Below are 27,918 nucleotides of genomic sequence, written 5' to 3'. Positions count from 1 at the left end.
ACTCTACAATGTCTCTCTGTACTAGTATAACTTGAACAACAAAGCACTTCACAACAATTACACTGAGTTTTTTCCTTCTCTCTCTCTCTCTCTCTATCTCTCTCCCGCTCCACTCTAAGTACAGTATTTACTCCCTGGTGTGGAGTAACTGCAGCAACCGACTGTTAAAATCTGTTCTGTGCTTTGGGAGCCTTCACAGTAATTCATCCTTAGAACTCTAAATACAAATTAGGCTTGTTAAACAGTATAATGCATTCATTAGCATCCCTGAGCTGCCTTGTTGTGCTACCGAGTGCCTCTATTCATCTACCCTACTATCTCTTTTTTCTCTCTTTCCCTCTCGCCTCCCTCCTCCATCCATCTATCTATCTCTCCATCTCCCTAATTAAAATTTTAAATATCAAGCATCTCATTGTGGAATTATCTCAAGGAACGATAATTAGCAAATTTCCAAACGCGGTAATTGCAACCTTGAGGAAGTAATTAAGGGGCCTTGTTCTTTAGCACGTCGGCGAGATAATGGGGTATCATTCCCATCATGCTCCTGTTCCAGGGCTCGCCCCCGTAAACCAGGGAGGGGAGGCCCGGTGCGTGAGGGGTCTGTAATAAGGTGGAATACAAGAGGTTGGACAAGTTTTTGTATTTTCTCAGCAGATAATCAAAATTAATTATTGAAGCAAAACTCATGCTGGCATGAATATTTCAACACAACAAGGCTTTTGAAGCAAAAAAGTGAATTATTTTTTTGTGAGAAGCTGAGGTGGGTGGGAAGTTGGGGGCCCACAGGGGCACCTCTGTACATCTGGAGGTCTCGCTAACATACTAGCTCGCTACTGGAGGGATAGAGAGAGCGCCCTCCTCCACTGAGTCGGAAAGGAAAGTCTGAGAGGTTTTGGCTGTTGCGTTATCTTCAGGTGTTCTCCCTGACTCTCTCTTTCTTTGTCTTTAGCTCTAACCAAGTATAGTGAGTCATGGACATACAATACAACAATGCTACTTTCAATGTTCTCCCTTCCAATGCTTTTCCTCTTATGTTATTGCAATTTCATAATGGGTAACAATGGGTTTTGGTGTTTCTCGACAGATAATGAATTATTATTTTGTTTTTGTTGTGCTTCCAGGATTGTTTTTTTTTCAGACAATGGCTCACAGTGCAGTCTAGCATGTCCAGATAATCACTTGAAAAGTTCAATTCTATCCGGTGCCATTTAGATTTTCCATTGTTGGTTGGAGTCCAAGAACAGTGCCTGGTTACACCCCAGTCAGTCAATGAGAAGATTGAATGCCTTTGTTTGCCAGACATGGAGTCAAAGGCTACCATTCCATTATAGCTCTCTCTGCTATAATCTCACGTTCCTATGCTTCCGAAATGGACGATTTGCAAATGTAGACAGCCATGTCAGAATACTGTTCTCCAGTTTAGATATAGTGAAGTTTAGGAGTTACTGTGTGTGTGTGTGTGTGTGTGTGTGTGTGTGTGTGTGTGTGTGTGTGTGTGTGTGTGTGTGTGTGTGTGTGTGTGTGTGTGTGTGTGTGTGTGTGTGTGTGTGTGTGTGTGTGTGTGTGTGTGTGTGTGTGTGTGTGTGTGTGTGTGTGTGTGTGTGTGTGTGTAGAGCCTCAGCTGGATCGAAGCAGAATGAGTGGTGAAGTGAGGTTCATTCGGCCATGGTTAATGTAATCCTTCCTTGTCAAGGTTGTGACTCTGTGGCTGTGTGGCAGGGAAAGGACAACGTGGGCCTTAAAAGCTCTAGTCTGTATACACACACACGCACACACACACACACCGAACGGCCACACATACAGTCACAAACACAGCATTGTGGCAGGACAAGTGGCGAAGAGAACATGGGTCTTAAAAGCTCCACGTGCTTCCTGCTTGTATAGGCCAGACCATTCTGCTGCAGGGTACTGCACAGGAACACACCAACACACACATTCACCTGCACACACATACACAGTCAGGCACACACAGTTTGATTCCGAATAACACCGCTCTTCAACATTTCTCAGGGTTCACGAGTATCCTTGCCCTTGGTTAAAGAGGTTTCCTCTCTCCTCACACATTCCTACTCAAGCCATTAGAAAAGTGCAGTCCAAACACGTCCGTAGATAGTTTGGACCATTATGTTGACATGTTTGGACAAGAGCTGGAACTATGAATTATTGAACACACTTGAACATACTATCATCTATGTAATACATGCTCCCATTTATGGAGTTCGTTTGGAGGAACCCTTGAAGTAACAAATGGTTTGGTGCCAGACAGCGTGCAGCTGTGACCCATAATGGAGTCCTCAGAACAATAAGAATCCTGCCTGTTGTCCCTGTGAGTATAGGATGACGTCCATGCAACCACCCCATATGTTTCATACAGAGATGGAAAGAAAACATTCTCACACCTGACCTCCATACTGGTATAAACAGGAAAGGGGGGAGGGCATCAATAAGTGTGGACACCATGTCTGTGAAATCCCATTGATGGGCTCCCTCTGTACCCAGGTATGCGCGGCAGCGATATACTTCCCCGTATCATTTCCTGTCACTTTGGTTTTCTCTGCCACGGTGCCTGGAAAAGAGAGAGTGGGAGCGTTGTGAAAACCCTGCAGCCTTCATTTAGAACCGGATAGTCTGGAGCTGATTTTCCAGTGGAAAGTGTCTCCAAAAAGTGTTCATATCAGTTCAATAGGAACTTTGATGGATTAAGCTTGGAGTGTCTCCAATGTATTCCTGAAATGGAGTCAGCAGTAGGGAGATGGCTGTGCTGATTTTAGAGTGGTCCGCTCACTAATAATGCAAATTATCTTTAGGGAGCTTTGGCCAAAGCCTGCTCCTTTTGTTAGTCCTTGGTTCTTTTTCAGTAATTCCCCTCCAAGATAAAATAAATAAATAATAATCTATCGGACATTACAGCATGCCCTAGCAGGTTTCTCAAAGTTTTCTGTGTTGTACCTCAGGAACACACACTGGTACTCAAATGAACCTGCACAGACAAAAGAACACACTCACTCTGTTCAGACATTCATATAAACACACACACACATTCACTCTGTTCAGACATTCATATAAACACATGCACACACACACACATTCACTCTGTTCAGACATTCATATAAACACATGCACACACACACACATTCACTCTGTTCAGACATTCAAATAAACACATGCACACACACACACATTCACTCTGTTCAGACATTCATATAAACACATGCACACACACACACATTCACTCTGTTCAGACATTCATATAAACACACACACACACATTCACTCTGTTCAGACATTTATATAAACACATGCACACACACACACATTCACTCTGTTCAGACATTCATATACACTTGCATATATATCCACCTCCCTATCCTATCACTAATGATGTCATATCCTGCTTCCTCTCCTCCAGACGATCAAGGCCACTTCACCGCTGGGTGACCCTAGAGTGACCTATAACCTTGAAGAGGGTCAGGTGCCGGAGACCAACATGCCTGTCCGTTTCTACATCAAACCCAACAGGGCTGATGGCTCTGCATCCATACTGGTGGCTGAGCCTCTGGACTATGAGACCACGCGCTTCTTCACACTAAGGGTCAGAGTGCAGAACGTAGCTGCTGTTCCACTGGCCTCTTTTACTACCGTCTACGTCAATGTTACAGGTAGGAGGCATTTTAAGATTTTATCAGTGTGTATACTGTCGTGAAACACTGGATACATTTACTCTTGTAAGACTATGAGGCATGCAACTCATGGAAGCAACTGTGGTCCTCTATAGCTCAGTTGGTAGTGCATGGCACTTTCACTGCCAGGGTTGTGGGTTCAAATCCCAGGACCACCCTTATCTAAAATATACACACTCACGACTGTAAGGTGCTTCTGATAAAATTTTCTATTAAATGGCAATTATTTTATGTACAGTACCTTTTCGTCTTTGGTCATGACAGTGCTGGAGTGAACTGAGATTTTATGAGGAAAAGAGAGAGAGAGAGGACAGCAGGCAGGCTTGAAGCTCCAGCTCAGTTAATGAAGGAGGGAGGCTGAGAGGAGGAAGAGAGGAGATTGAAAGGTAATGACAGGGAAGATGTAGTCCCTGGAAACCTGTTGGAGGAAGGTGTAATCAGCTAGCGACAGAGAACACTAGCGGCTAAAATGACTGCTTGTTTAGCGATGACTCATACCACATGCGCCAGGGAAGGAGGCGGGAACACAAATATCTACTTCTAATAGCGTGAAGAAAAGAGGGTCTTCTTGTCTGACTTTGTCAATAATTGTCTTTTTGGAGCGTTTAGGGAAATCAAATGTTCCTCATCTTATGGATACCGAGAGAGTAGTCTTATAACCTGGAGAGTAGTCTTATAACCTGGAGAGTAGTCTTATCACCTAACCTGGAGAGTAGTCTTATAACCTGGAGTAGTCTTATCACCTAGTCTTATAACCTGGAGAGTAGTCTTATAACCTAGAGAGTAGTCTTATAACCTGGAGAGTAGTCTTATAACCTGGAGAGTAGTCTTATCACCTAGAGAGTAGTCTTATAACCTGGAGAGTAGTCTTATAACCTGGAGAGTAGTCTTATCACCTAGAGAGTAGTCTTATAACCTGGAGAGTAGTCTTATAACCTGGAGAGTAGTCTTATCTAGTCTTATAACCTGGAGAGTAGTCTTAAACCTGGAGAGTAGTCTTATCACCTAGAGAGTAGTCTTATAACCTGGAGAGTAGTCTTATAACCTAGTATTATATAACCTGGAGAGTAGTCTTATAAAACCTGGAGAGTAGTAGTCTTATAACCTAGGAGAGTAGTCTTATAACCTGGAGAGTAGTCTTATAACCTGGAGAGTAGTCTTATCACCTAGAGAGTAGTCTTATCACCTAGAGAGTAGTCTTATCACCTAGAGAGTAGTCTTATAACCTGGAGAGTAGTCTTATAACCTGGAGAGTAGTCTTATCACCTAGAGAGTACTCTTATCACCTAGAGAGTAGTCTTATAACCTGGAGAGTAGTCTTATAACCTGGAGAGTAGTCTTATCACCTGGAGAGACGTAAGAGTTGGGTTTGTCTACTTAGCATTAGCATTCTTGAGGTCAAAACAATAGGTGTGGTAGGACCTCTGTTAGCAGGCTCTTAATAGAAGGCCTGTATCACCTCCCTGACCCTGACCTCTGACCTGTCTCTCCCCTCTCCAGATGTAAATGACAACGTTCCCTTCTTCCTGTCCTCCACCTACGAGGCTACCGTTCCAGAGGGGGCAGAGATCGGAACATCGGTGGCCCAGGTTTCTGCTACGGACCTCGACTCAGGCCTCCATGGAATGGTGAGGACCCCGGCGGACTCTATTGCGAATGACTACATTTCCCATAATCACTTGATTCTCTTATGATTTTCAATGAGAATAATTCAACAGATACACAATATTGTATGTCATTTTGTCCTGATATTGCATTAACGTTTCGATCTTTGTCTACAGATAAACTATGTGATCTTGAAGGATGACAGTGGAGACTCTCAGTACTTCAGTATTAACTCCTACACTGGGGTCATACACACCCGGGCCTCGTTTGACCGTGAGCAGAAAGGTTCCTACCTCATAGAGGTCCAGTCTCAGGACAGCTCCGAGTCAGCCAGGCCTGGACAGCAGGGCCAGCCCAACACTGGTGGGTATCTCACATACCTACACTCCTATGCATACACACATGTTTGCGGTCCACACACGGGCACGCCTGTCCAGACAGGGAATCTCTGAGTATCATACTCTTTCATAATAGTTAGCTCTGTCCCCTTACCAACCCTATCCTCGATCAACCCTATCCTCGATCAACCCCCCCCTATTACCTAACCAGTCAATAACACATCAGTCGTTTTCTAACCAGGCAGTAACAGGAACACACACAGAAACACAAAACACACACACACAGACATACACACACACCAGCTGGCTCTATCCCTGTTATTCGAGCATGAACTTCATTCATTAAGACGTCGTTAGCGATGCGCTAATGGAACGAGCTAATGGCTAATCTGGGTTTTGGGTCAATAACGACTCGCACACAGAGGTACAGCAAAAGAGCAGTGATGCTACGATCATCCCACCAACACACTGTTTGTTCCAGCCATCAAGGTCCCGCTAGAGTTCATACGGAAATGACTAGCTAATGCACATTATTCTCCCTTTTGCCCCTGTTGGTATTACACTGCTGTGTTCTGTGAGGTTGGATGGTTGCTGCTTCTGTTTTCTCTTGCCAGGTGGAATACTTAGAGTAATGTACTCTCTTTTTAATGTCTTTGGTCCACATAGACCAAGCCAATGTAATTTAATGTCAGAGTACTATACTGTACATTAGTGTTGCTGTCTAGGGCCGTGCTTCAATCCGGATTGGTTGTTAGTCCTGAGTAAAGATCCCTCTCATTGGTTCACACAGACACGGCCTACGCACGGATCCTTGTGACGGACGTCAACGACAACGCTCCGGCTTTCGCCCAATCGGTGTACGAGGTGAGCGTGGAGGAAGACAAGGAGGTGGGCTTCGTCCTCATCACCGTGACGGCCAATGATGAAGATGAAGGTGAGGCACATTGGGCTTGGTCTCGGGGTGGGGAGGGGTCAATCAGTCAACCTGGGTTTAGACTTTTTTGTCGTTGAAAAAAATAGCGCTCACAATGATAAGTTAATAAGTAAAGTTATTGGTGCTAGTTTCCTGGGACGTAGTTCTAACATTATTTGGACAGCACTGTTTATAATTCTAGTGTTTACTCCCAAGGAAGATTATCTTTCATCTTTACAAAGGCCTTGGCAGATACAAGTCTGAAGACACACAAACATAACAATTGAGAATTGAATGTAAGCACAATGTCAGTCCTCTGGGTCCAGTAGTTATAATGTCTTTGTTGAAGTGCCTGATACCCATAGAGGACTTGGACTCTAGTGGTACAGTGTGTGTTGATCCTGGTGTCGCTTTTCCTACTTGTCTGTTCAACTCTGTCTCTCGACTGTAATGGAATCACCTCCCTCTCTGCTTATGAATTCCAGTCAATATCAAGTTGATTTTTCTGTTGATGCTTTGACAGGCTCCACAGAGATTAAGAAAAGTATAGGATGTATATTTATGTAAAGAATACTCTCTGTCTTTCTCTCTCCGTCTCTGACTCCCACTCTGTCACTCTCTCTATTCCTCTCATTTTCTGTCAGAGCTTGTTAGCAAATCTCTGTGGTGAATGTGGGAGGTATGGATGCGGCCCCCCGAGGTAGTCATTTGATGTTTGTCTCTTTGTTTCTGTTTGTCCCTCGTCTCTCCTCCTCTGAAAATTAATAAATAAGAAAAACAGTGTGCCGTCTTAATGACAACGGTAAGTCCTTTGTGGGAGTAGATGTCGATCATTGTTTTGGTGGAAATGTCACCTTCCATGATGCCGACACAGGTGTTGAAATGACATCTGATTTAATGGGCTGCTACATTACATTTAAATAGTTAGCAAATGACTAAGGCGAGGAGTGGGGCCACCATTTTGAATTCAGGGTTTGTTTTTGTTTTTCCTTTCCAATGTTCAGTTGAATTAGCAACTGTCTTGGCTCTGCTTTTTATCCCTATTCAGGCGTCCCCAGCCTGATCCCTTGGCGGATTTGTAAAAGCATACAGCCCAAAAAGACACTGAAGCAGAATTAAGAAGTGCTAAGATAGCAAACTTACCGCAAACAACAACTATAATTCCCTCCCAAATGCTCTGGCTTATCCCGCCACCGCTCTGTAGACTTTACCCCCAATTCGCCGTCTCAACAATGTGTCCATCTGGTAATTAGGGAAAACGTCTCTCTCAACGGAGAGACAGGAGTGAGGGGAATACACTGCCGTGGTGGCCATTTTGTCTCCCCCTGGCCTCCCACGCAGGTGTCCAAGCAGGCAGATGATCTGTATTAGCAGGGAGATTAGCTGTAAAACATGACACGATCCCTCGCTAAGCGCTAGCCTTGCTGAGCAGGCAGGTCTTGAGGGGAGGTTTGAGCTCAGCCAATCCTGGCTATGCTTGTGGTGGTGTAAGTAGGGTTGATGTCCGCCTGTGTTGTCTAGTCTCTCGTCTCGTGGTGTCTCATCTCAGATCCTCTCGTCTCATTTCTCATATTTCAGACCTGTTAATTTTGTGTGTCTCCTTTCCCTCCCTCTCTTTCAGCTCTCCTGGCTCATCTCTGGTCTTTCCTCTGCTCTCTCATCTCTCTCTCTCTCTCTCTCTCTCTCTCTCTCTCTCTCTCTCTCTCTCTCTCTCTCTCTCTCTCTCTCTCTCTCTCTCTCTCTCTCTCTCTCTCTCTCTCTCTCTACCTCATTATTCTGTCTATCCTTTTCATCCCCTCTGTTTACTTTTCTTGTGCTACTGTCCCATTTTCCAGGGTCAGTCATAGTGTTGAGTGTGTCATTTAGTGTCCCATGTTGGTGCTGGAGGTGACAGTGTTCCTATAGATCAGTGGTTGACTGTCACACCCCACAGCTCTGTGATACATACACACACAGCTTAGTGAAACAGTTCAGGTGAAATCACCTCAGTGTTCATTGACCAGTGAAGCTTGCCTGCCTGCCCTGATGTCCATCCACCCTCTCATCACATCATCACACCCTCACACATCAACACACACACACACACTGTCGTTGGTCCAGGTGTGCATGTGTGTGTGCTTCTGTAACAGGATTAGTGACCTCCAGTTTATATATGGTCCCCTACTCTCAGAGTCTCTCACCAACCTGTCAACATTCACAAACCATTTAGCATTATAATGATGACACACACACACACACACAAAATATCCATACAACAATACACCTTTATGGTGTAGTGGTGGTGTGACAAGGCAATTCACATCTCATAACTCTCCCATTACAATCTTCAGCTGAGGTACTTCCATTGGTTTCTCTGCTACCTCTCTTTACCAGCCACCACTGTTCCACCATACGGTGGATGTTACTCCTCAACAGAGATAGTCCAGTAGACAAACACATGGAGAGATCTGTTTCATATGAGAATATCCCCAGTGTATTTAATTTCAAAGCACGTCAAGGGCCTTTTTCCATGAAATCCCAATATTTTCCCATTACACTCCCAGGGGAACTTGGGGAATTGAATAATTAGGGAACAGATCCGTGGGGAATAGAAGGGCCCCTGTTAAACGCTCCCCCCAAAGCTGATTAGTTTCAGCGTCTTTTGTTGCAGACAGACATCCTTTTAGGATCGGGTTTCTATCCCCAAGTGGAAAATGTGCTGAATGAAGAACTTTTGGATGGGCTTTAACAAGATCAAGTTTTTTTTGCTGAGGTTGACATTGGAGTTGAGTTGAGCTGAAGGTTTGTCAGTAAACAGATATAGGTTGTCTATCTTAATGGTAAGCAGATTGGGGTCGGGGATGGGGTCCAATACATGGAGTGGGGGGGATATGCTAGTGACCTTAATCAGAGTTTTGCGGCCTTCAGTGGAGCTCCTGCTTTGCTTAGGATGAAATCACTTAACCCTTGAGCCCCTCTCCACCCCCCTGATGTGCACAGTTGTCCCCCTCACCAGTCTTACTTAAGGGGGGGGTAACCATATGGCCAGACCGATCATTAGGGAGGCGGCCGGAGGCAAAAGTACAGGAGCTACTCCCTGCCACCCAACACACACTCACACACTTACTCACTCACTCAACACACACACACCCTCTTGGCGAGTGTCACGGCAGACCGTGCTCAGAAGCTTTGACGGCCAGCGCACTTAAGCCCCCTCCACACACACACACTCCCGATCGGAGCATGACACGTCGTAATGAAGGCCCGACATGTCTCACACAGATGGTGTTTGTCTCCTAAAATCTCCTCCGTGCTGGTAAACAGGGCCCGAGCCAGATGCAGACAGACAGGGAGTGTGGGTATGTGTGTGTCTGTGAGAGAGAGAAAGAGAGAGAGACGGAGAGAGAGAAACAGTGTGTGTTTGTGTTTATGCGCATATGTCTGAGCGTGGGGGTGGGAAGCTGGTGCAGGAACTAGTACAATATGAAATGGAGATTGTTTATGGAATGGAATGTGTCATGTTTAGTGTAAGTCATCCAGCCTTGTGCACATCTGCATTCTTGACAGTCCTTTTCATACATCTCTACTCATCAGACTCACTACTGTAGAACCTCAACCACGTCCTTATTCAGCTCTTACATAGCTTTATAAGGACTAGTATGAAGGTCCCACTGTGGAGCTCCACAATGGAGCACCCAGCACTCTAACATGACAGACACCAGCAGTCAGGATTCAGACTCCTTTGATCCCATCTCATTATTCCCATTTCCCAGACCGGGAACGCCATCCCGACCTAGCCCTCTCCTCTCCGCGTCTGATGGGGTATCTGATTAGGGTTGACAGTGGTAGAGTGGATGAGGTTAGAAAGGAGGAATGAGAGAGTGAAGAGGAGAGGAGATAAGATAACAGGGGAGGATAAGAGGGATAAATGAGAAATTAGAAATTAGAAAGATGTGTGCATGCATGTGTGAGAGTATTCACAAATATGTGCTGTACGAGTCAAAAGTTTGGACACACCTACTCATTCAATGATTTTTCTTTATTTTTTACTATTTTCTGCATAGTAAAATAATAGTGAAGATATCAAAACTATGATAATAACACATATGGAATTGTGTAGTAACCAAAAAAGTGTTAAGCAAATATATTTGAGATTTGAGATTCTTCAAAGCAGCCCCCCTTTGCCTTGATGACAGCTTTGCACACTCTTGGCATTCTCTCAACCAGCTTCATGAGGTAGTCACCTGGAATGCATTTCAATTAACAGGTGTGCCTTGTTAAAAGTTATTTTGTGGACTTTATTTATTTCTTAATGCATTTGAGCCAATAATTTGTGTTGTGACAAGGTAGGGGTGGTATACAAAAGATAGCCCTATTTGGTAAAAGACCAAGTCCAGCTCAAATAAGCAAAGAGAAATGACAGTCCATCATTACTTTAAGACAGGAAGGTCAGTCAATCCGGAAAATTTCAAGAACTTTGAAAGTTTCTTCAAGTGCAGTCACAAACACCATCAAGCGCGATGATGAAACTGTCTCTCATGAGGACCGCCACAGGAAAGGAAGATCCAGAGTTACCTCTGCTGCAGAGGATACGTTCATTAGAATAACTGCACCTCAGATTGCAGCCCAAATAAATGCTTCACAGAGTTCAAGTAACAGACACATCTCAACATCAACTGTTCAGAGGAGACTGCGTGAATCAGGCTTTCATGCTTGCAAAGAATTGCTGCAAAGAAACAACTACTAAAGAAGAAGAGACTTGCTTGGGCCCAGAAACACGAGCAATGGACATTAAACCGGTTGAAATCTGTCCTTTGGTCTGACATAGTGTAGGTGTACTGATGATCTCCGCACGTGTGGTTCCCCCCGTGAAGCATGGAGAAGGAGGGGTGATGGTGTGGGGGTGATTTGCTGGTGACACTGTCTGTGATTTATTTACAATTCAAAGCACTCTTAAACAGCATGGTTACCACAGCATTCTACAGTGATACACCATCTCATCTGGTTTGCAGATAGTGGGTTAGTGGGACTATCATTTGTTTTTCAGCAGGTCAATGACACAACACACCTCCAGGCTGTGTAAGGGCTATTTGACCAAGAAGGAGAGTGATGGAGTGCTGCATCAGATGAGCTGGCCTCCCCAGTTACACGACCTCAACCCAATTGAGATGGTTTGGGATGAGTTGAACCGCAGAGTGAAGTAAATACAGCCAACAAGTGCTCAGCATATGTGGGAACTCCTTCAAGGAGAAAAAGCATTCCAGGTGAAGCTTGTTGAGAGAATGCCAAGAGTGTGCAAAGCTGTAATCAAGAAAAATCTAAAATCTAAAATATATTTTTTAAACACTTTTTTGGTTACTACGTGATTCCATATGTGTAATTTCATAGTTTTGATGTCTTCACTATTATTCTACAATGTAGAAAAAAGTAAAAATAAAGAAAAACCCTTGAATGAGTAGGTAGTCCAAACTTTTGACTGGTACTCTATGTACATTTGTTGGGTGCACCTGTGTATTTTTAAATGAACACACTGAGGACATGAAGGGGGTAGGAGAACCGGTGGTGCCTGAGACAAAGTTGAGGTGGGGGTGGGTGAGACCAGCCCTCACTGCCTTCTGTATTCTGTCTAATGAGGCCCACTGTGAGAGAAACTGATGTTTTCCTCCGAAATATTTGATAGCCGGATGGCACTGTGTGACTCAGAGAGGGTATTGTGGGGGTTGTTCTTTTGTGTTGAGGGCTGTTGGAAGTGTGAGGTAGTCTTTTTGTTTTTGTGCGGCAAGTGTTTGTACATGTGCAGATTGTCAGCCTGTAGGCTTGTGTGTGAGAGTGAGCACACACATACCACAGCATACTGCCTGTAACTATGTCCTCCTTTCTCCTCCTTTAACATGGACTACTAGTTCTACCTTGTCTAACCAATAAAAGCAACCTTGAAACAGCCATATTTCCTTGTCCAGGTGCCAACGCCAAGCTCCGCTACCAGATCACCTCTGGCAACACCATGGGCACCTTTGACGTAGAGCCAGAGGTGGGGACCATCTTTGTGGCCCAGCATTTAGACTACGAGATGGAGCAACGCTACGAGCTGAGACTGGTGGCCTCCGACGGGAAATGGGAGAACGAGAGCCTAGTGGTGGTCCAGGTGGTGAACCACAACGATGAGGCGCCCGTCTTCGGCCAGACAGAGTACCACGCGGCTGTCACAGAGGAGCTGACCGAGCTGCCCGTCTTCGTGCTGGAGGTCAGATGTCATACATACTATAGGCCATGGTTCCCCAACTGGCGGCTCATGGGCCGAATTTGGTCCACAGGTGGTTTTATTTGGTTCCCCAGGTTTTCTGAGCAAAACTATTTTTTTATACTTTATTTTCAACACCGGGAAATCAGCTCCAAGTGATTTTAATTTTGGAACTCTGTTCGCAAGTATTCCGACACATATTAGAGATACACCCGTATACAAATGTAAGCAAGGTTTGAAATTATTATGTTTTAGTCAAAAAGTGTATCTGTTTGTGCTTCTTCGGTCAATTTTCGGTCTAAAAATGATTTGTAATGATGTACCGGCCCCCGCCGACCATCCACTCAAGAAGAAAATCGTCCCGCGACTGAATCTAGTTGTTGATCCCTGCTCTAGTCCCTACGTACTGGTCTGCCTCTTATAACAGCCACAAAAACAGTGCATTACACCATTAGGTTGTTTCATTAACTTACAGAGCCTCCGGTCTTTAGTTGGAGGTCAGAGGCCATTCATACATAGTCCCTTTGTAACAACGACAATAGCAGGGTATGACAACTGATATTTGAAAGCCTTTTATGATAAAGCTAAACTTGCTGTGAGGAAGTTCTGTTTTATACATGCAGTATTAAAACATTTAATAGAATGGAAGTGAATGCAGTGACATTGTCCACCCATTGATGGAAATGTGGCTTTGGTTTCACCTCTCAAGAAGCATAATATATACGGTAACTCATTGCACATGTGGGCATTGTGTGAAATCAAACAGGCTCCAATGTTATACTCCTATCCTAAAGTGTTGATACCTAATAGTACTCAACATGAGCACCCACAGTTTGCCCACAATAAATAGTTGTGGAGCCTCCTGCTTTTTCTTAGGCTTTCATTGTGTACCCAGCCTAGTTTCGTCACACCTATTCCCAGTAAAACTGTTTGTGCATGTCGCCAAGGTAAATCAGATTAAAAAATGAGTATGATTCTTGAGGGCATGGAAGTAATCCTAGAGAGAGAGGCATGTGTCACAGTATTCAACCCAGGGCTGCTTTCCTGGTGGTGGAATTGATTTGATGTGCACTCGGTTCCCCTCTAATGCACTTAATAGTTTCCAGTGTGTGGCAGGCAGCCATCCTCTCCCCGAAGTTCCTTCGCTCTGTATATGAATACAATCCTGCAGAAAGAAAAAAGATTGGAAATCCAATTTGAAATGAGTATTTACCTGGCCTTGGCTGTCGTACGCCGCACCGTGTCTCGATATTGTCTTCTCATTGCATTGTCAGGAAATGGAGAGAAAAAAATGTAAACTTCAAAGGCTTTTGTAAACAAACCCTCCGGTGAGAGGGGAAGAGAGAAATAAAGAAAGTGTATTTCTTCTTTTGCTGGCATCTATTAACTTTTAATTGCATTGTGCGTTCTGGTGATAGATGTGGGGGGGAAGTGTCTGAGCTTGTCCTTCACACAGAGATAACATGAAGGCAGGCTAATTATCCATAGAGGAAAACCAGGAAAATGGTCTTATTTTTGTTGCAAGGCAACAGACTGTATATTGGCTACTGCAATCAATTCTCTTTTCATGTCCTATTTTTGGGGCCAGATGGAATCTGAAGAGGCAGAATATCCGTAAATGAACAGAAATGGTTAAATCAAATTATATTTTCATATTTTATTGAATTGAAAAGAAAAATTCTAAGCAGATTCTATCCGGCCCTACTGTCTAATGCTAGGTTTTTGGGGGTTTCCTGTTTTTAGGTTTCAGCCACCGACCCAGACCAGGAGGCAGACCAGAGCGCCCTGCGCTACTCACTCCACGGCCAGGGAGCTGGCAGTGAGTTCACCATCGATGAGTGTACGGGCCGCATCTACGCCCAACGCCGTCTGGACCGTGAGGAGCGCCCGGCTTGGCGTTTCCTGGTTCTGGCCACAGATGAGGGAGGGGCGGGACTCACTGGCTTTGCTGATGTTCTTTTGGAAGTTCATGACATCAACGACAACGCACCAGTCTTCCCATGCCAGGCGCCGGACGCTTCAGGCTGCTTTGTTGGCCACGTCCCTGAGAACTCTCCCGCCGACACCTCAGTGATGGAGATAAGGGCCACGGATTTAGATGACCCCAAGGCCGGGAAGAACGCCATACTGACCTACCGCATCGTACAAAACGTTCGCAACGAGATCAACCTCAATCTGTTCTCCATCAACCCTTCAACTGGAACCATCAGTACAGTTCTACGGTCTCTGGACCGTGAGGCGGAGGACCGCTATCTGGTTGTGGTTGAGGCCAGGGATGGTGGGGGCTTGTCCGGGACTGGAACGGCTACTATCATGGTATCAGATGTCAATGACCATCCACCAGTCTTCACCCAGAGGGTCTACAATGCCCAGGTTTGTTCACCTGCTCACCTGTTCACCCCAACACTGTTGCACTGTAATATGTTTGAGTATTTTGTTATCAATATTTTAATGTAATTTGTTATCAATATTAATAGGTGGCGGAGGACCTAGAGGTGAACAGCGAGGTTCTGGCGGTTTCCGCCAGCGATGGCGACCAGGGTGAGAACGCAGTGGTCACTTTCAGCATCGTCGGAGGCGACGAGGACAGGAAGTTCTTTGTGGAGACGGACAAGGCGAACCGGCGTGGTGTGGTGCGGCTGAAGAAGAAGATGGACTTTGAAAAGCCCCACGAGAGAACGTTCAACTTGACTGTGAAGGCAGAAGACGCAGACTTCTTCAGCCTGGCATACTGCCTGGTTCAGGTGGAGGATTCCAACGACCACGCACCCGTCTTCTTCCCACAGTTCTATGAGGCTCCTGCCATGTCTGAGGACGTGTCTGTTGGCACCATTGTGGCTCAAGTCACCGCTGCCGATCTGGACTCAGGACTAAATGGCCGCTTCTCCTACAGCATTGCCAAAGAGTCTGACCCCTACGGGCAGTTCCTGGTGGACCAGTCAGGCTGGGTTGTAGTGGCTGACTCTCTGGACCGGGAAATGGTATCCCAGCACAGACTCATGGTCCTGGCCACCGACACGGGCAGCCCGCCACTCACCGGCACCGCCATCGTTATGGTTACCGTACTGGACGTCAATGACAACGGGCCACAGTTTGAGGTGCCCTACAAGCCCATTGTGTGGGAAAACATGGCTGCCCCCCAGGCGGTGAGAATAAACGATACATCCCTGCTTCTCCACGCAGCCGACCGCGACTCCTCACCCAATGGTGGACCGTTTTCCATCCGTCTCCTGATGTTAACCTCCGATGCTACCAGCTTCAACCTGACTGACCTGCGCAACGGTAGCGCTGCACTGACTGCCCTGCGAACCTTTGACCGTGAACGCCAGAAGGAGTACCGTCTTCCCATTCTCATGATTGACAGCGGGTCTCCCCCAATGAGCTCAACCAGCACATTGACCGTTGTCATCGGCGACAGGAATGACCACCCCCACTCTCCGGGCCACACCGACTTCTTCGTGTACAGCTACCATGGTATGTTTCTCCAGTGGTCTGCTGATGGTGTTACAACACTACTTGTCACAGTTGAATGCTTACGGACTCTTGAAGCCCAACATCACTTATTTAGTATTTCATGCCATCTGTCAGCTTGCTGTAACTGCTGGAAAAACTCTTCTTTTCTGTCATGTATTTTTAGTAGATTCTCTGTATGGGTTTTGCCAGATGAAAGTACATTAACCTTCTAATAAGAATTCATCATGTATCTCCAAACATGCCATGAAGCAAACAATTTACTTAAGCTTAAGTCCCAGGTTTGATAGGCATATAAACAGGAGCCATTACATGTTTTATTTTATTTCACGCCTAAGGGGATTACAGCACTCCATTTAGCTTTTTGGAGGGGAAACGGGAGCTAACATGCTAATGTGTGCACTTCCCCTGCTGTGTCTTCAGAACCGTGTCCATGTGTGCCAACGAGGCGACGCTCTCTAACTTATCTTCCCTCCTCCGCCCCTCTTCCTCCCCTCCTCCGCTTCTCCCTTTCTTTCTTTTTCTCCCTCACTCTGAGAGCTTTAGGTGTACCACAGGGTGGTGTTGTCTTCCCGCACCTAATTCTGAGTTTCCCCCCGTAGGTGTTCTCCCCACAACAGTGCTTGGACAGGTTCAATCCCCTGACCTTGACGACTGGAGCGAAAAGGTTTACAGATTCCAAGGCAAACCCCCCAGGTACTTTGATCTCCTCACTAAAGTTGGAATGAAGCCCGGCCACTTAAGAGAGAGGAAAAGAGAATAAGACAAAAGAGTGTACAATAAGAGGGGAGGAAAGTGTGGGATTGAAAGAGAGAGAGAGAGAGGGAATGTAAAAGGAGAGAAAGATACATTTTAGGGGAAGGAGAAACAGGCCGTTTAAGAGAAACAGAGAATGTAGAAATAGATTGGAAGAGAGAGCGGGAAAGCAAGAGGGAAAGGGAGAGGGAAAGATGAATTGTCAGGAGCACCATTATTAATACTTCATAAAGAATTGTATTGAAAATTCCCAGTGAAGCGAGGCACGGCGCTCTGGTTTTGTTTGGTGTGCACTGAAAAGAAGCTGATTACGCTGCTGGCACCTCTCCCTCTAATGAGACACCTGTAATCGGAAGAGCTAGTAAGCACACGAAAAGATGACAAGCAACAGCAGAGAGAGAAAGTGAGCAAGAAAGAGCCATTACCATGTTGAATCCCCAGTCAGCAGATCCCAATGCGTCTCGAAGGACCAAACTATATGGATCATTTCATTATACCTACCAGCCATCCGTGTAGATGATGATTTGAAGCCTATTTGTTTTCTGTCTCCAAAGTGCTGTGTTGCATGTTTGCCCCGGCTAGCTCTGCAAACAGGGATTCATTAATGTATTACATTAACATGATGTCCCGGGGAGGGATGACATAACACACATCTCCCCACAGCTCAGCACCTCTTCGATTGGGCCAGCCGGTTTAATTTTCTTATGGCTCAGATAATTACCTCATTTGGCCTGACTTCTGAAGGTCACGGGCCATGCATAACCAGCTTTTACTCTTATGTAAGAGAGAGCCATGGCACCTTTTCAAATCTCTTTTGATCGCGGGCCAGTGTGTGAGGGTACTTACCTTGGTGTGCCATCAAGCGATGTGATGCTAAAACAATAACTAGGTGTATCTGCAAACATGTGTTTGTTGCTCCAGTTGTACAAAGGCTCTATAGAACAGAACTTACATACTGTACTGCTTCTTTCTGTACTGACCCCCCCCCCCCTCCCATTTTCAGTAGAGACGGAAGCTTCAAAAACAGAGACATTCTGAAAGACATCAGATGAACTCCTTGGCATTGACCTCTAACTTGAGAGGTGTGGAGCGAGTGAGGTAGATGGAGATAGTCACAGCAGAACCATCATCATTCCCTTGTCATGATCTGAGCCAGTGATAAGGACCAGAGTGGACAGGGGCCAAGTAAATAGAGGGATGATAGATGGAAGGGGAGAGAAGATATGAGTAGATAGCTGGGAAGGAGAAGAGTCACTGTAATAGAGGGAACAATGACATGTGAGTAAGAAAAGTTAGAGAAGTGAGAAGTAGACTTTAGGAGCAGGAGAGGGTAGAAAGTTCTGCAGTATTAACATGGGGCTTAGGTAGAGCTGGTGGGGTTAGTGTAGTGAGAAGGTGTCTAAGGGGAGTAGACAGAGAGACGTAGAAGGAACCCAAGAGTGGGAGCCAAGCTGTGGGAGCAAGTTCAGGGGGAATAGGTATTCAGGGAATAGGGTAATAGAGTTAACAGGGGGCTAGGTAGGAGGAGGGAGGGGTGTTGGTAGAGTGGAGGAGAGGTAGGGTAGTGGGGGTTGCATTGATACTGATAGTGAAGCCATCTATAATGTATGTGGCTGTCTCCCTGGACAGTTCAGTGTTTTAATGTGTGATGGTGAGCATGGAGGGAGGCCAGGGATAGTCCTGCATGGATGAACACCGGGGGGACTTACTGCTGATCTCTCTTACTCTCTGTTCTCCCCCTTCCCTCTCTTTTACTTCTATGCCCACTACCCCCCTTTTCTCTCAATCTTCTTTCTCTCTCCCTCTATCTTGCTCTCTCCCTCCATCTCCTCCTCCCTCCTCCCTCTCTCAGCGGGTTGTTCAGTCTGAACCACAACTCAGGCCAGTTGATTATCAGAGAGGGGGCCCCTGTACCGGTGGGTTCCTACAGCCTCGAGGTGCGTGTCTCCGACAAGACCTGGCCCGACGTGACCTCCACTGCGGAGGTCGTTGTCATGGAGCTGGACGAGGAGGCGGTCCAGAACGCTGGCTCTTTGCGCCTGTCCAGTGAGTTTTGCCACCTAGTGTATCAGCCAATATCGTCACTCTTTTTCATGGTCACTGACCACAGACCATAAGGAGCTAATGCTGTCATAATGTTTCCATGTGTGATGACATACATGCTTGAGTGCTGTGTGGCTGGCTTTCTTGTATCTAATAGTTCCCTAAGGCCGTGGTTCACATCACCCCCAGGCCCCAGCTGAGCATTTACAAATATTTGACTGATCTGTACAATCGTTACCTGTAGAACATTGGGCAGGGGAGTGCTTTGCAAGGGGCATTCCACTTTGTAGTGTGTTGAACTACAAAATGATGAACTGAGTGTACTGACCATTCAACCCCACCATCCTGTTGCCTCAGACATCACAGTGGAACAGTTCTTCAGTAGTGCACCGGGTCAGGAGAGTTCTTACTCCCGCCTGGGTCGTCTCCTCTCCGAGCTTCTCCAGACCGACCGGGACAACATCCACATCTTCTCTGTCGCTAATGGCAACCGCCAGGGTGAGCGCGAGGTCAACGTGTGGTTCGCCGCCCACGGCTCGCCGTACTACAAGGCCGAGAAACTCCACGGCAATGTGATGGCGCATAAAGCTAAGGTGAAGATGGGATACACACTAAGTGTCTCATATAAGAGTTTGAATACTCATAAAGCTAAGGTGAAGATGAGATACACACTAAGTGTCTCATATAAGAGTCTGAATACGCATAAAGCTAAGGTGAAGATGGGATACACACTAAGTGTCTCATATAAGAGTTTGAATACTCATAAAGCTAAGGTGAAGATGAGATACACACTAAGTGTCTCATATAAGAGTCTGAATACGCATAAAGCTAAGGTGAAGATGGGATACACACTAAGTGTCTCATATAAGAGTCTAAATACTCATAAAGCTAAGGTGAAGCTGGAATACACACTAAGTGTCTCATATAAGAGTCTGAATACGCATAAAGCTAAGGTAAAGACGGGATACACACTAAGTGTCTCATATAAGAGTCTGAATACGCATAAAGCTAAGGTGAAGATGAGATACACACTAAGTGTCTCATATAAGAGTCTGAATACGCATAAAGCTAAGGTAAAGACGGGATACACACTAAGTGTCTCATATAAGAGTCTGAATACGCATAAAGCTAAGGTGAAGATGAGATACACACTAAGTGTCTCATATAAGAGTCTGAATACGCATAAAGCTAAGGTAAAGACGGGATACACACTAAGTGTCTCATATAAGAGTCTGAATACGCATAAAGCTAAGGTGAAGATGAGATACACACTAAGTGTCTCATATAAGAGTCTGAATACGCATAAAGCTAAGGTAAAGACGGGATACACACTAAGTGTCTCATATAAGAGTCTGAATACGCATAAAGCTAAGGTGAAGATGAGATACACACTAAGTGTCTCATATAAGAGTCTGAATACGCATAAAGCTAAGGTGAAGATGGGATACACACTAAGTGTCTCATATAAGAGTTTGAATACTCATAAAGCTAAGGTGAAGATGAGATACACACTAAGTGTCTCATATAAGAGTCTGAATACGCATAAAGCTAAGGTGAAGATGGGATACACACTAAGTGTCTCATATAAGAGTCTAAATACTCATAAAGCTAAGGTGAAGCTGGGATACACACTAAGTGTCTCATATAAGAGTCTGAATACGCATAAAGCTAAGGTAAAGATGGGATACACACTAAGTGTCTCATATAAGAGTCTGAATACGCATAAAGCTAAGGTGAAGATGAGATACACACTAAGTGTCTCATATAAGAGTCTGAATACGCATAAAGCTAAGGTGAAGATGGGATACACACTAAGTCTCTCATATAAGAGTCTAAATACTCATAAAGCTAAGGTGAAGCTGGGATACACACTAAGTGTCTCATATAAGAGTCTGAATACGCATAAAGCTAAGGTAAAGATGAGATACACACTAAGTGTCTCATATAAGAGTCTGAATACGCATAAAGCTAAGGTGAAGATGAGATACACACTAAGTGTCTCATATAAGAGTCTGAATATGCATAAAGCTTCACACTAGACAACGTTACAATCATTCACACTATCTCACACACAGTGATGCACTACTAAAAAGAAACTCATATTTAAAATCTCACACACACTTAAACACACACACACACACATACACTGACACCATGCTCGACAACATACATATTTCTCACACACACTTAATCACACACACACAGCGGCACACTACTCAAGTGTGTGTACATTTTTCATGTCCATTTAAGGCATGAGATAGCATCTGGTGACCCAAGCTTGTGCCGGGGGGAACAGAAAGGGAGAGAGGGATGGAGGGATGGAGGGATGGAGAGAAAAAGAGGGATGACAGGAGAGAACGTCTGAGTCTTTATAAAGTCCTCTCTCGTCCATAAATCCTAAGCTGTTTTGTAGTGGGTGTTGCGCTGCCCAGAAGCAGTTGTTTATACACTGGATGTGTGTCACTGACAGTTTTACTGCTGCCTGTTAAGGTTGAATGGAACTGGTGAGTTGCTTTTAAGCCATTGGAGTCAAGATTGAGTCAGAACAAATTCATCCAGAGACATCACCTGACTGTAAATGAAGACTATGAAAGACTGATATGAAGACTGATTCAAACCAATTTGATTTCGCTGACAGGCATTAGACTGACTCTCTCTTTCTCTCCCCCCTCCGCTCTCAGTTTGAAGCAGCGCTGGGTGTGTCTATCTCCCAGGTGGGTATAGACGAGTGTCCCTACACAGACTGCAGTCAGTCGGGCGGCTGCAGCAGTGACGTCACCTTCAGCCTCACCCCCACCGCCCTCAGCTCCGGAAACACCTCCCTGGTGTCTGTCTCCGCCTCCTCTGAGGCACGCTGCGGCTGCATGGCCAGAGAGAGCCTGCACCAGGCCTGCTCCTCTTACCCCCGCAACCCCTGCCTCAACGGAGGCACCTGTCAGGACAGCGAGCTGGGATACAGGTATGACAGCCGAAGACAGTTGGAGCCAAGAGCTCTCTAGTTAGCATTAGCATTAGCATTAGCTGTTAGAAATAACACATTCGCAATGTTTCTCCCCTGCCGTTCAGGTGCAAGTGTCCACCCATGTTGGACGGGCCTGAGTGCCAGCAGACCAAGCACACCTTCCGCGGCCAGGGTTACGCCTGGTTCCCTCCCATCGGGCCTTGCTTTCAAAGCCACATCTCATTGGAGTTCATAACCGAGTCAGCCAATGGGCTGCTGCTCTACAACGGCCCTCTAGGCCCCGCCCAGGCCGGAGAGCAGGAGGACTACATTGCTCTGGGTAAGAACAGGCAGCCTACATGTAGGCCCTGAACAGAAACAACCACACCATAGTCCATCCCACTTACTCCTACTTCCTACTTTCAGTGTGTCTGGATTTCAGTGTGTCTGGATTTGGATAGATGAGCAATATGGGGATCGACTGGCAACCAGCACTCTTGATCAAACCTCTAGTGGAGGTGACACTCATATCCTCATAAGCCTGCGTCATATTCAGGTCCCTATAAGCCATGTGGCTTTTATGTCAAATCATGTCCCCCCTAATCCTAATGTCACGTCCCAGAGGTCCTATATGTCCCTGAAAGATGAGTCCAGTTTGGCCTTTAGAAAGGCCTTACATACTCTGTTTGGTAGCCCCATCGCATTCATCTCTGTCATTATCGAGCTCCAACTTCCCCGCTCCGGGGATAGCAAATCAAACATGGCTGCCGAATTGATTGCGGTGAAGCATTTTTCACTGGTTCTGCTCAACCGAGTAGCAGTGTAGAACACAAGAGGTTGGTCAGGTCACACACCATGTAGTCATACACACTTTCACACACATACTGTTATTGCAACATTAAGGCGGCTTATCAATGTAACTCTGTATATTGGTGAGTCAGACAGTTTCAAGCGCTTGGTGGCTCGATTGGCTTGTTTCCAAGAATGTGTTTGTGAAAAATGACTAGATTGATTGATGCAGAGTCCGAATGTGTTTCCACTGTTATGTGATCTCAAGCCTCAAGGTGATTATCTCTCCTCATCCCTGTTTCCTGTCTCTCTTCCAGAATTGAGGAATGGCGTTCCGACCCTCAGCATCAGCCATGGATCGGGATCACTGACGCTGCAGCTCCCAGCGAGATCCACCGTCACGGACCGCCGATGGCACCGCCTGGACATCGTCAGTGACGGAAAGGTCCAGACATATTCTCAGAGGGGTTGGAGCAGGAACTGGTTGGGGATTGGGGAATAGCCAACATTATGCTTACATTATGAACTGAGCGAGGACCTGACTGTGAACATGACGGTGGTACTATTATGATGTGTTTAATCCAGGCAGTTCAACTGATCCTAGACCAGTGTTCGGGGGCAGTGGTGAATGAGGTGGAGGGTCTAGTGGTGGAGGTGCTGGAGACAGATCAGTCTGGCTGCAAAGCTTCTGGCGAGACCCCTGGCAACCTGAGGTAAGAGGAGACAACTGTAGACCACTAGACTACTACAGACCACTGAAGACCACTACTGACAAACCATGTTATGCACAAGCTAACACTAGCTGGGTTCCCATCCAATTGGTGACAGATTTTCATGTGAATATTGTAAAATCAGCTAAATAAACATCAATATTTCGATATTTCTCGCATAATTAATTTTACCAACACAAAAAGATAGCGTAGCGTATTTTGTTTTGTCGACATTTGGAAAGTTTCCCCGAAAAGGATTCTGTTTCTGTCAGGCCTGTCATGACATTTCTGATCCGACATGGTCTTTGCTTGCATAAACAGGTTGGATGGAAACCTGGTTACTGACTCTTATTCTTCTTACTCTTCTCTCCCTCTCCTCCCCATCTCCCAGGTTCCTGAATGTGAACCAGCCTCTCCAGCTGGGTGGGGTGAAGGAGACCTCCACACACAGACGCTACAAAGCTTTCACTGGCTGCCTCAGGAACCTGGTGGTCGATAGCAAGGTAACCTCTCTACCCTAACCTCTCTCTTCCCCCCCTTCCCTTGCTTTCTCTTTCTTTCTCTCCCTCTGCATTAAAGTCACACCTCCTCCTCTTCCTCCATCACCATTTATTTCCCACTTCTCTAGTAGTTCTATCCTTTCCTCACTGTCACAGTGTTTTCATGCTCCCCGTCAGAGTGACAGAGCTGTCTATCCATCAGACTGATAGTGACAGGTTTATGAACAGAGCTGAGAGGAGGCGGAGACTGGCAGCTGTATTAATATACCTGGGAAGAAGAGATGCTTTCTTTAAGTCTGTTTACTCTATGGGGTTGTCAATATTCATTTGTTTATGTGAGTGGGGTTTTTCCTAGAGTGTTTTGAGAGGCAGTGTATGTGTCTTCCAGTTGGGAGAGTGTTAGCTTCTCTGTCTCTTTTGCGACTTCTCTCTGCAACGTGTGTGTGTGTGTGTGTGTGTGTGTGTGTGTGTGTGTGTGTGTGTGTGTGTGTGTGTGTGTGTGTGTGTGTGTGTGTGTGTGTGTGTGTGTGTGTGTGTGTGTGTGTGTGTGTGTGTGTGTGTGTGTGTGTGTGTGTGTGTGTGTGTGTGTGTGTGTGTCTTCTGTTGGCACTGGCTGAGAGAGTTGGACAGACGGTCGTTTGAGCACAGCTTATGAAATGAGGACAAAAAAACGATTTCAAAGTCCAAATAAGACATAAATTAAAAGAACATCTCCTCCATAAACTATTCCTGAAAGCAGATTAGCTTGTGTGGTTTTGCGTCACTGCTGGGAAATATTGAAGGGAGGGAAAATGGGACTAAAGTGGTGGCCATTTTGGCTCAAATGGTTGACAGTTGACCATATACAGTCCTGTTTGACATGAATAATTAGGGGAGAGGAGCACAGCAGGACAGCATGAGTGATGACCATTTTGGATCAGACAGTTGATTATGTACAGCGACAGTAGTAGCCATTTTGGCTCAAGAAGTTGACCATATAAAGCCCTATTTGACATGGGGTGGGAAAGGAGAGGATCACAGGACAGCAACGGCATCCATTTGAGCTCAAATGTTGATAACTGACTGAGGGCTCTCTTTATGTTTCTCTAAGCTGATATTTAACCTATAATGTACATCTCTCTCTGGAGGTGTATGACCTGGGAATTCCGGGGGAGAGCTTGGATAGTTCCCCGGGCTGTGGCCTGACAGACGGGGTGTGTGTGACAGCAAGTGGACCCTCCTGTGGCGTCCACGGAACCTGCCTGGGCGAGTGGGGCTCCTTCAGCTGTGACTGTCACCCCGGGTACAGTGGGCACAAGTGTGACAAAGGTAGGTGACTTTGCTGGTGGACTGGTTCTTCTTCACAGCAGTATTTTGGTGTGTGAATGTGTGTGAGAGATTATTAACCATATCGCCTCTCTCCCCTGTAGCTCTACCAGAGTGGTCCTTCGCCAGGGACAGTATGCTACGCTACCAGCTGAGGGGGGGGGGTAGCCCCCGTCGTACACACATCCAGCTCCTGCTCCGCACGCGCTCCTCCTCTGGCACCCTGCTCTCCATGACGTCCCACGGTGCCAACGAGTACATCATCCTGGAGGTCAGCGCCCTGCTGTCACATCACTCACAGGATCCAATTTAGTCAATTGGAATGTGAAAAGTGGCTACATTTGCTGACATCCTCCCTCCACTCTCTCAGATCGTAGACGGCCACCTGTCGGTGCGTGTCAACCTGGGTGACGGTGCCCACTCCCTCCGCCTGGCCAGCCAGCGGGTCGACGGGGGCCAGTGGGTCCTCGCCAGCTTGCATCGTCATGACAACCTCTTCACGCTGCGCCTGGAGCAGGGCGGTGGCTCGCGGGAGGCCAGGGCTTGGATGGGGAACAGGCGGGAGATTGTGGTGCACCCCTCCAGTGTGCTGCTGGGGAATGGACCCACCCCGGGACAATCTGCTGACTTCCAGGGTAAGACGGTCTCCTCTTCTGTCCTTTCCATGTTTTCTCTGCTGGTTCTCTCTTCTTTCTCCTCTGTCTCGTCTTTGTCTCAATCTATTCTCCTGTTTTCCTGTCTCCTTTCATCCTCTCTTCTCATCATGTCACCTCATCCTGTCTCTACTCCTCCCATCCTCTCCACTGTAATGGTCTCCTCTCTCCTTGTGGCTGCCTTCTAGCTCTCAGTGTGTGTATCTTTGGCTGGGTCAAAAAGCCACAGGTCCATGTCAAGGAGTGGCTGATCTTTCTGTCATTTTGTTCCATATTTTTTACACAATCTTTCCCTGTTGTCCCTCTATTTTATATTTTACTTTACCAAGGCAAATACATTTCTTAGAAGTAGCAATCACAGAAAACAATCATCTCTGATGATCTTTTATCCTATTAGTATTGGTCTCTCATTAAGTCTCCCTTTCTCTTTCGCAGGCTGCCTGCGGGATGTGAGGCTGAACGACCACTCCCTCCTTCTGGATGGTCAGAGTACCGAGTTCAGCACGGTGTTGGAGCGGAGGGGGGTGACTTCAGGTTGTCACTCAGACGCCTGCAGTGCCAAGCCCTGCCGCAGCCCCCTCTACTGTGTGGACCTGTGGAGGAAACACCAGTGCAGGTGTGTGAGGCTGACTACACACACATTTAAACACATACAAGCACTATCTCACACACACACACACAATCTTACACATGCTAAGGACACACAGACATAGTTAAAAGAACAAACCTGTTCTCCGCCCTCTCCCAGGTGTCCAGGTGGCCAGGTGACGGTGACAGACGAGACATCAGGCCACCACCGCTGTGTGCCCTCCCCCTGTGGACCCTCAGCCTGCCGTAACAGGGGCACCTGTCACGCCCTGACCCCTGACAGCTGGCAGTGCCGTTGCCCCGAGGGGTTCAGAGGTCAGCGTTGTGAGGTGGGCCAGATGAAAGCCCACCGTATGGCCGCCCTCAGCCCGGGCTCCATCCTGGTCATCAGCATGTGTCTGCTCGTCTTCTTCGGTAAATATGGGTGACTAAAACCCTCTCTTCACATGACCTTTCACCCTTCGTATAGTGAGCTGTTTTTACGGAACATTAAGCGTGCTTAAAGACATCAATAGAGTAGCCATTATAATGCTGTCCATTAGCAGCATTGATAAACACCATACAGATAGATGTGTAGTTAGATGTATGTAGAAGGGAGAGCAGGGGAAATAGACTAGAGACTAGAGGGCCTGTTCAATGACAGTGACACGTGACAGGTAGCGAGGTTTGTATGAGCCTCTGACGGGTACGGCTCTGTGATGTCAGACTAGCAGTGCCCCCGAGGACCCCTCTGTCAACGCTGACGGCCCTGATACACGACGCAGCGAGATCATAGCCCCATGCCAGGGAAAGGAGAGGGGGATGAGAAGTGGAGAAGGCGAACATAAACATCTGAGTGCTACAACTAGAAATGTCAAGCGAGATGAGGAGAAGGGTGAAGTAGCTACAGTGGTGAATGTCTAAAAATCAGTGATGGTTAGACTTGCAGGGAGAGTGAGGGGAAGTTGAGAGAGATGGCATGAAGGGAGAGGGGAAAGGAGAGTGTAGGATTGCCTGAGGGACGGTAGATGGCCGACAGAAGACGAGGTGAACGTGAAAAGGATAGGTTTTGCTTCATCTCTTTCCCTTCCACACTCAGATGCATGTAGAGTACAGTGGTGTTATCTCTCCATCTCTTCCATCCACTCTAATGACTGAACTGTTGCCTTTCTCTGTGTCCTGTAGCTGTGCTGGTAGCTGTGACAGTGTGGAACCAGAAGGGCAGTCGTAGTAAGTTCCAGAAGAGGACCGTGTACCACCTCCCTGCAGAACACCAGAGCTGGGAGGACATCAGAGAGAACATCCTCAACTACAACGAGGAGGGAGGAGGAGAGCAGGACCAGGTGCGCACACACACACACACACACACACACACACACACACACACACACACACACACACACACACACACACACACACACACACAC

The 27,918-nt window shown here is 46.4% G+C and overlaps 1 protein-coding gene across 1 annotated transcript in view; it reads left to right on the top strand.

The window, feature by feature from the left end:
- Positions 1–27,918, top strand: part of LOC123998339 (neural-cadherin-like) — a 164,421-nt gene that overhangs the window by 133,880 nt on the left and 2,623 nt on the right. Inside the window, exons 13-33 of the mRNA XM_046303461.1 lie at positions 3,410–3,659; positions 5,181–5,308; positions 5,462–5,648; positions 6,414–6,557; positions 12,476–12,759; positions 14,500–15,129; positions 15,234–16,230; positions 16,830–16,923; positions 18,836–19,029; positions 19,384–19,619; positions 21,708–21,985; positions 22,093–22,307; positions 23,074–23,201; positions 23,342–23,469; positions 23,858–23,969; positions 25,094–25,274; positions 25,376–25,542; positions 25,642–25,906; positions 26,360–26,540; positions 26,673–26,926; positions 27,677–27,834. Of these exons, the coding sequence (XP_046159417.1) occupies positions 3,410–3,659; positions 5,181–5,308; positions 5,462–5,648; positions 6,414–6,557; positions 12,476–12,759; positions 14,500–15,129; positions 15,234–16,230; positions 16,830–16,923; positions 18,836–19,029; positions 19,384–19,619; positions 21,708–21,985; positions 22,093–22,307; positions 23,074–23,201; positions 23,342–23,469; positions 23,858–23,969; positions 25,094–25,274; positions 25,376–25,542; positions 25,642–25,906; positions 26,360–26,540; positions 26,673–26,926; positions 27,677–27,834 (5,211 nt within the window). The remainder of the gene's footprint in view (positions 1–3,409; positions 3,660–5,180; positions 5,309–5,461; positions 5,649–6,413; positions 6,558–12,475; positions 12,760–14,499; positions 15,130–15,233; positions 16,231–16,829; positions 16,924–18,835; positions 19,030–19,383; positions 19,620–21,707; positions 21,986–22,092; positions 22,308–23,073; positions 23,202–23,341; positions 23,470–23,857; positions 23,970–25,093; positions 25,275–25,375; positions 25,543–25,641; positions 25,907–26,359; positions 26,541–26,672; positions 26,927–27,676; positions 27,835–27,918) is intronic.

The sequence above is a fragment of the Oncorhynchus gorbuscha genome, linkage group LG15, assembly GCF_021184085.1.
Source record: "Oncorhynchus gorbuscha isolate QuinsamMale2020 ecotype Even-year linkage group LG15, OgorEven_v1.0, whole genome shotgun sequence".
Taxonomy (NCBI): Eukaryota; Metazoa; Chordata; class Actinopteri; order Salmoniformes; family Salmonidae; genus Oncorhynchus; species Oncorhynchus gorbuscha.
This window is presented reverse-complemented; position numbering and strand designations above follow the sequence as displayed.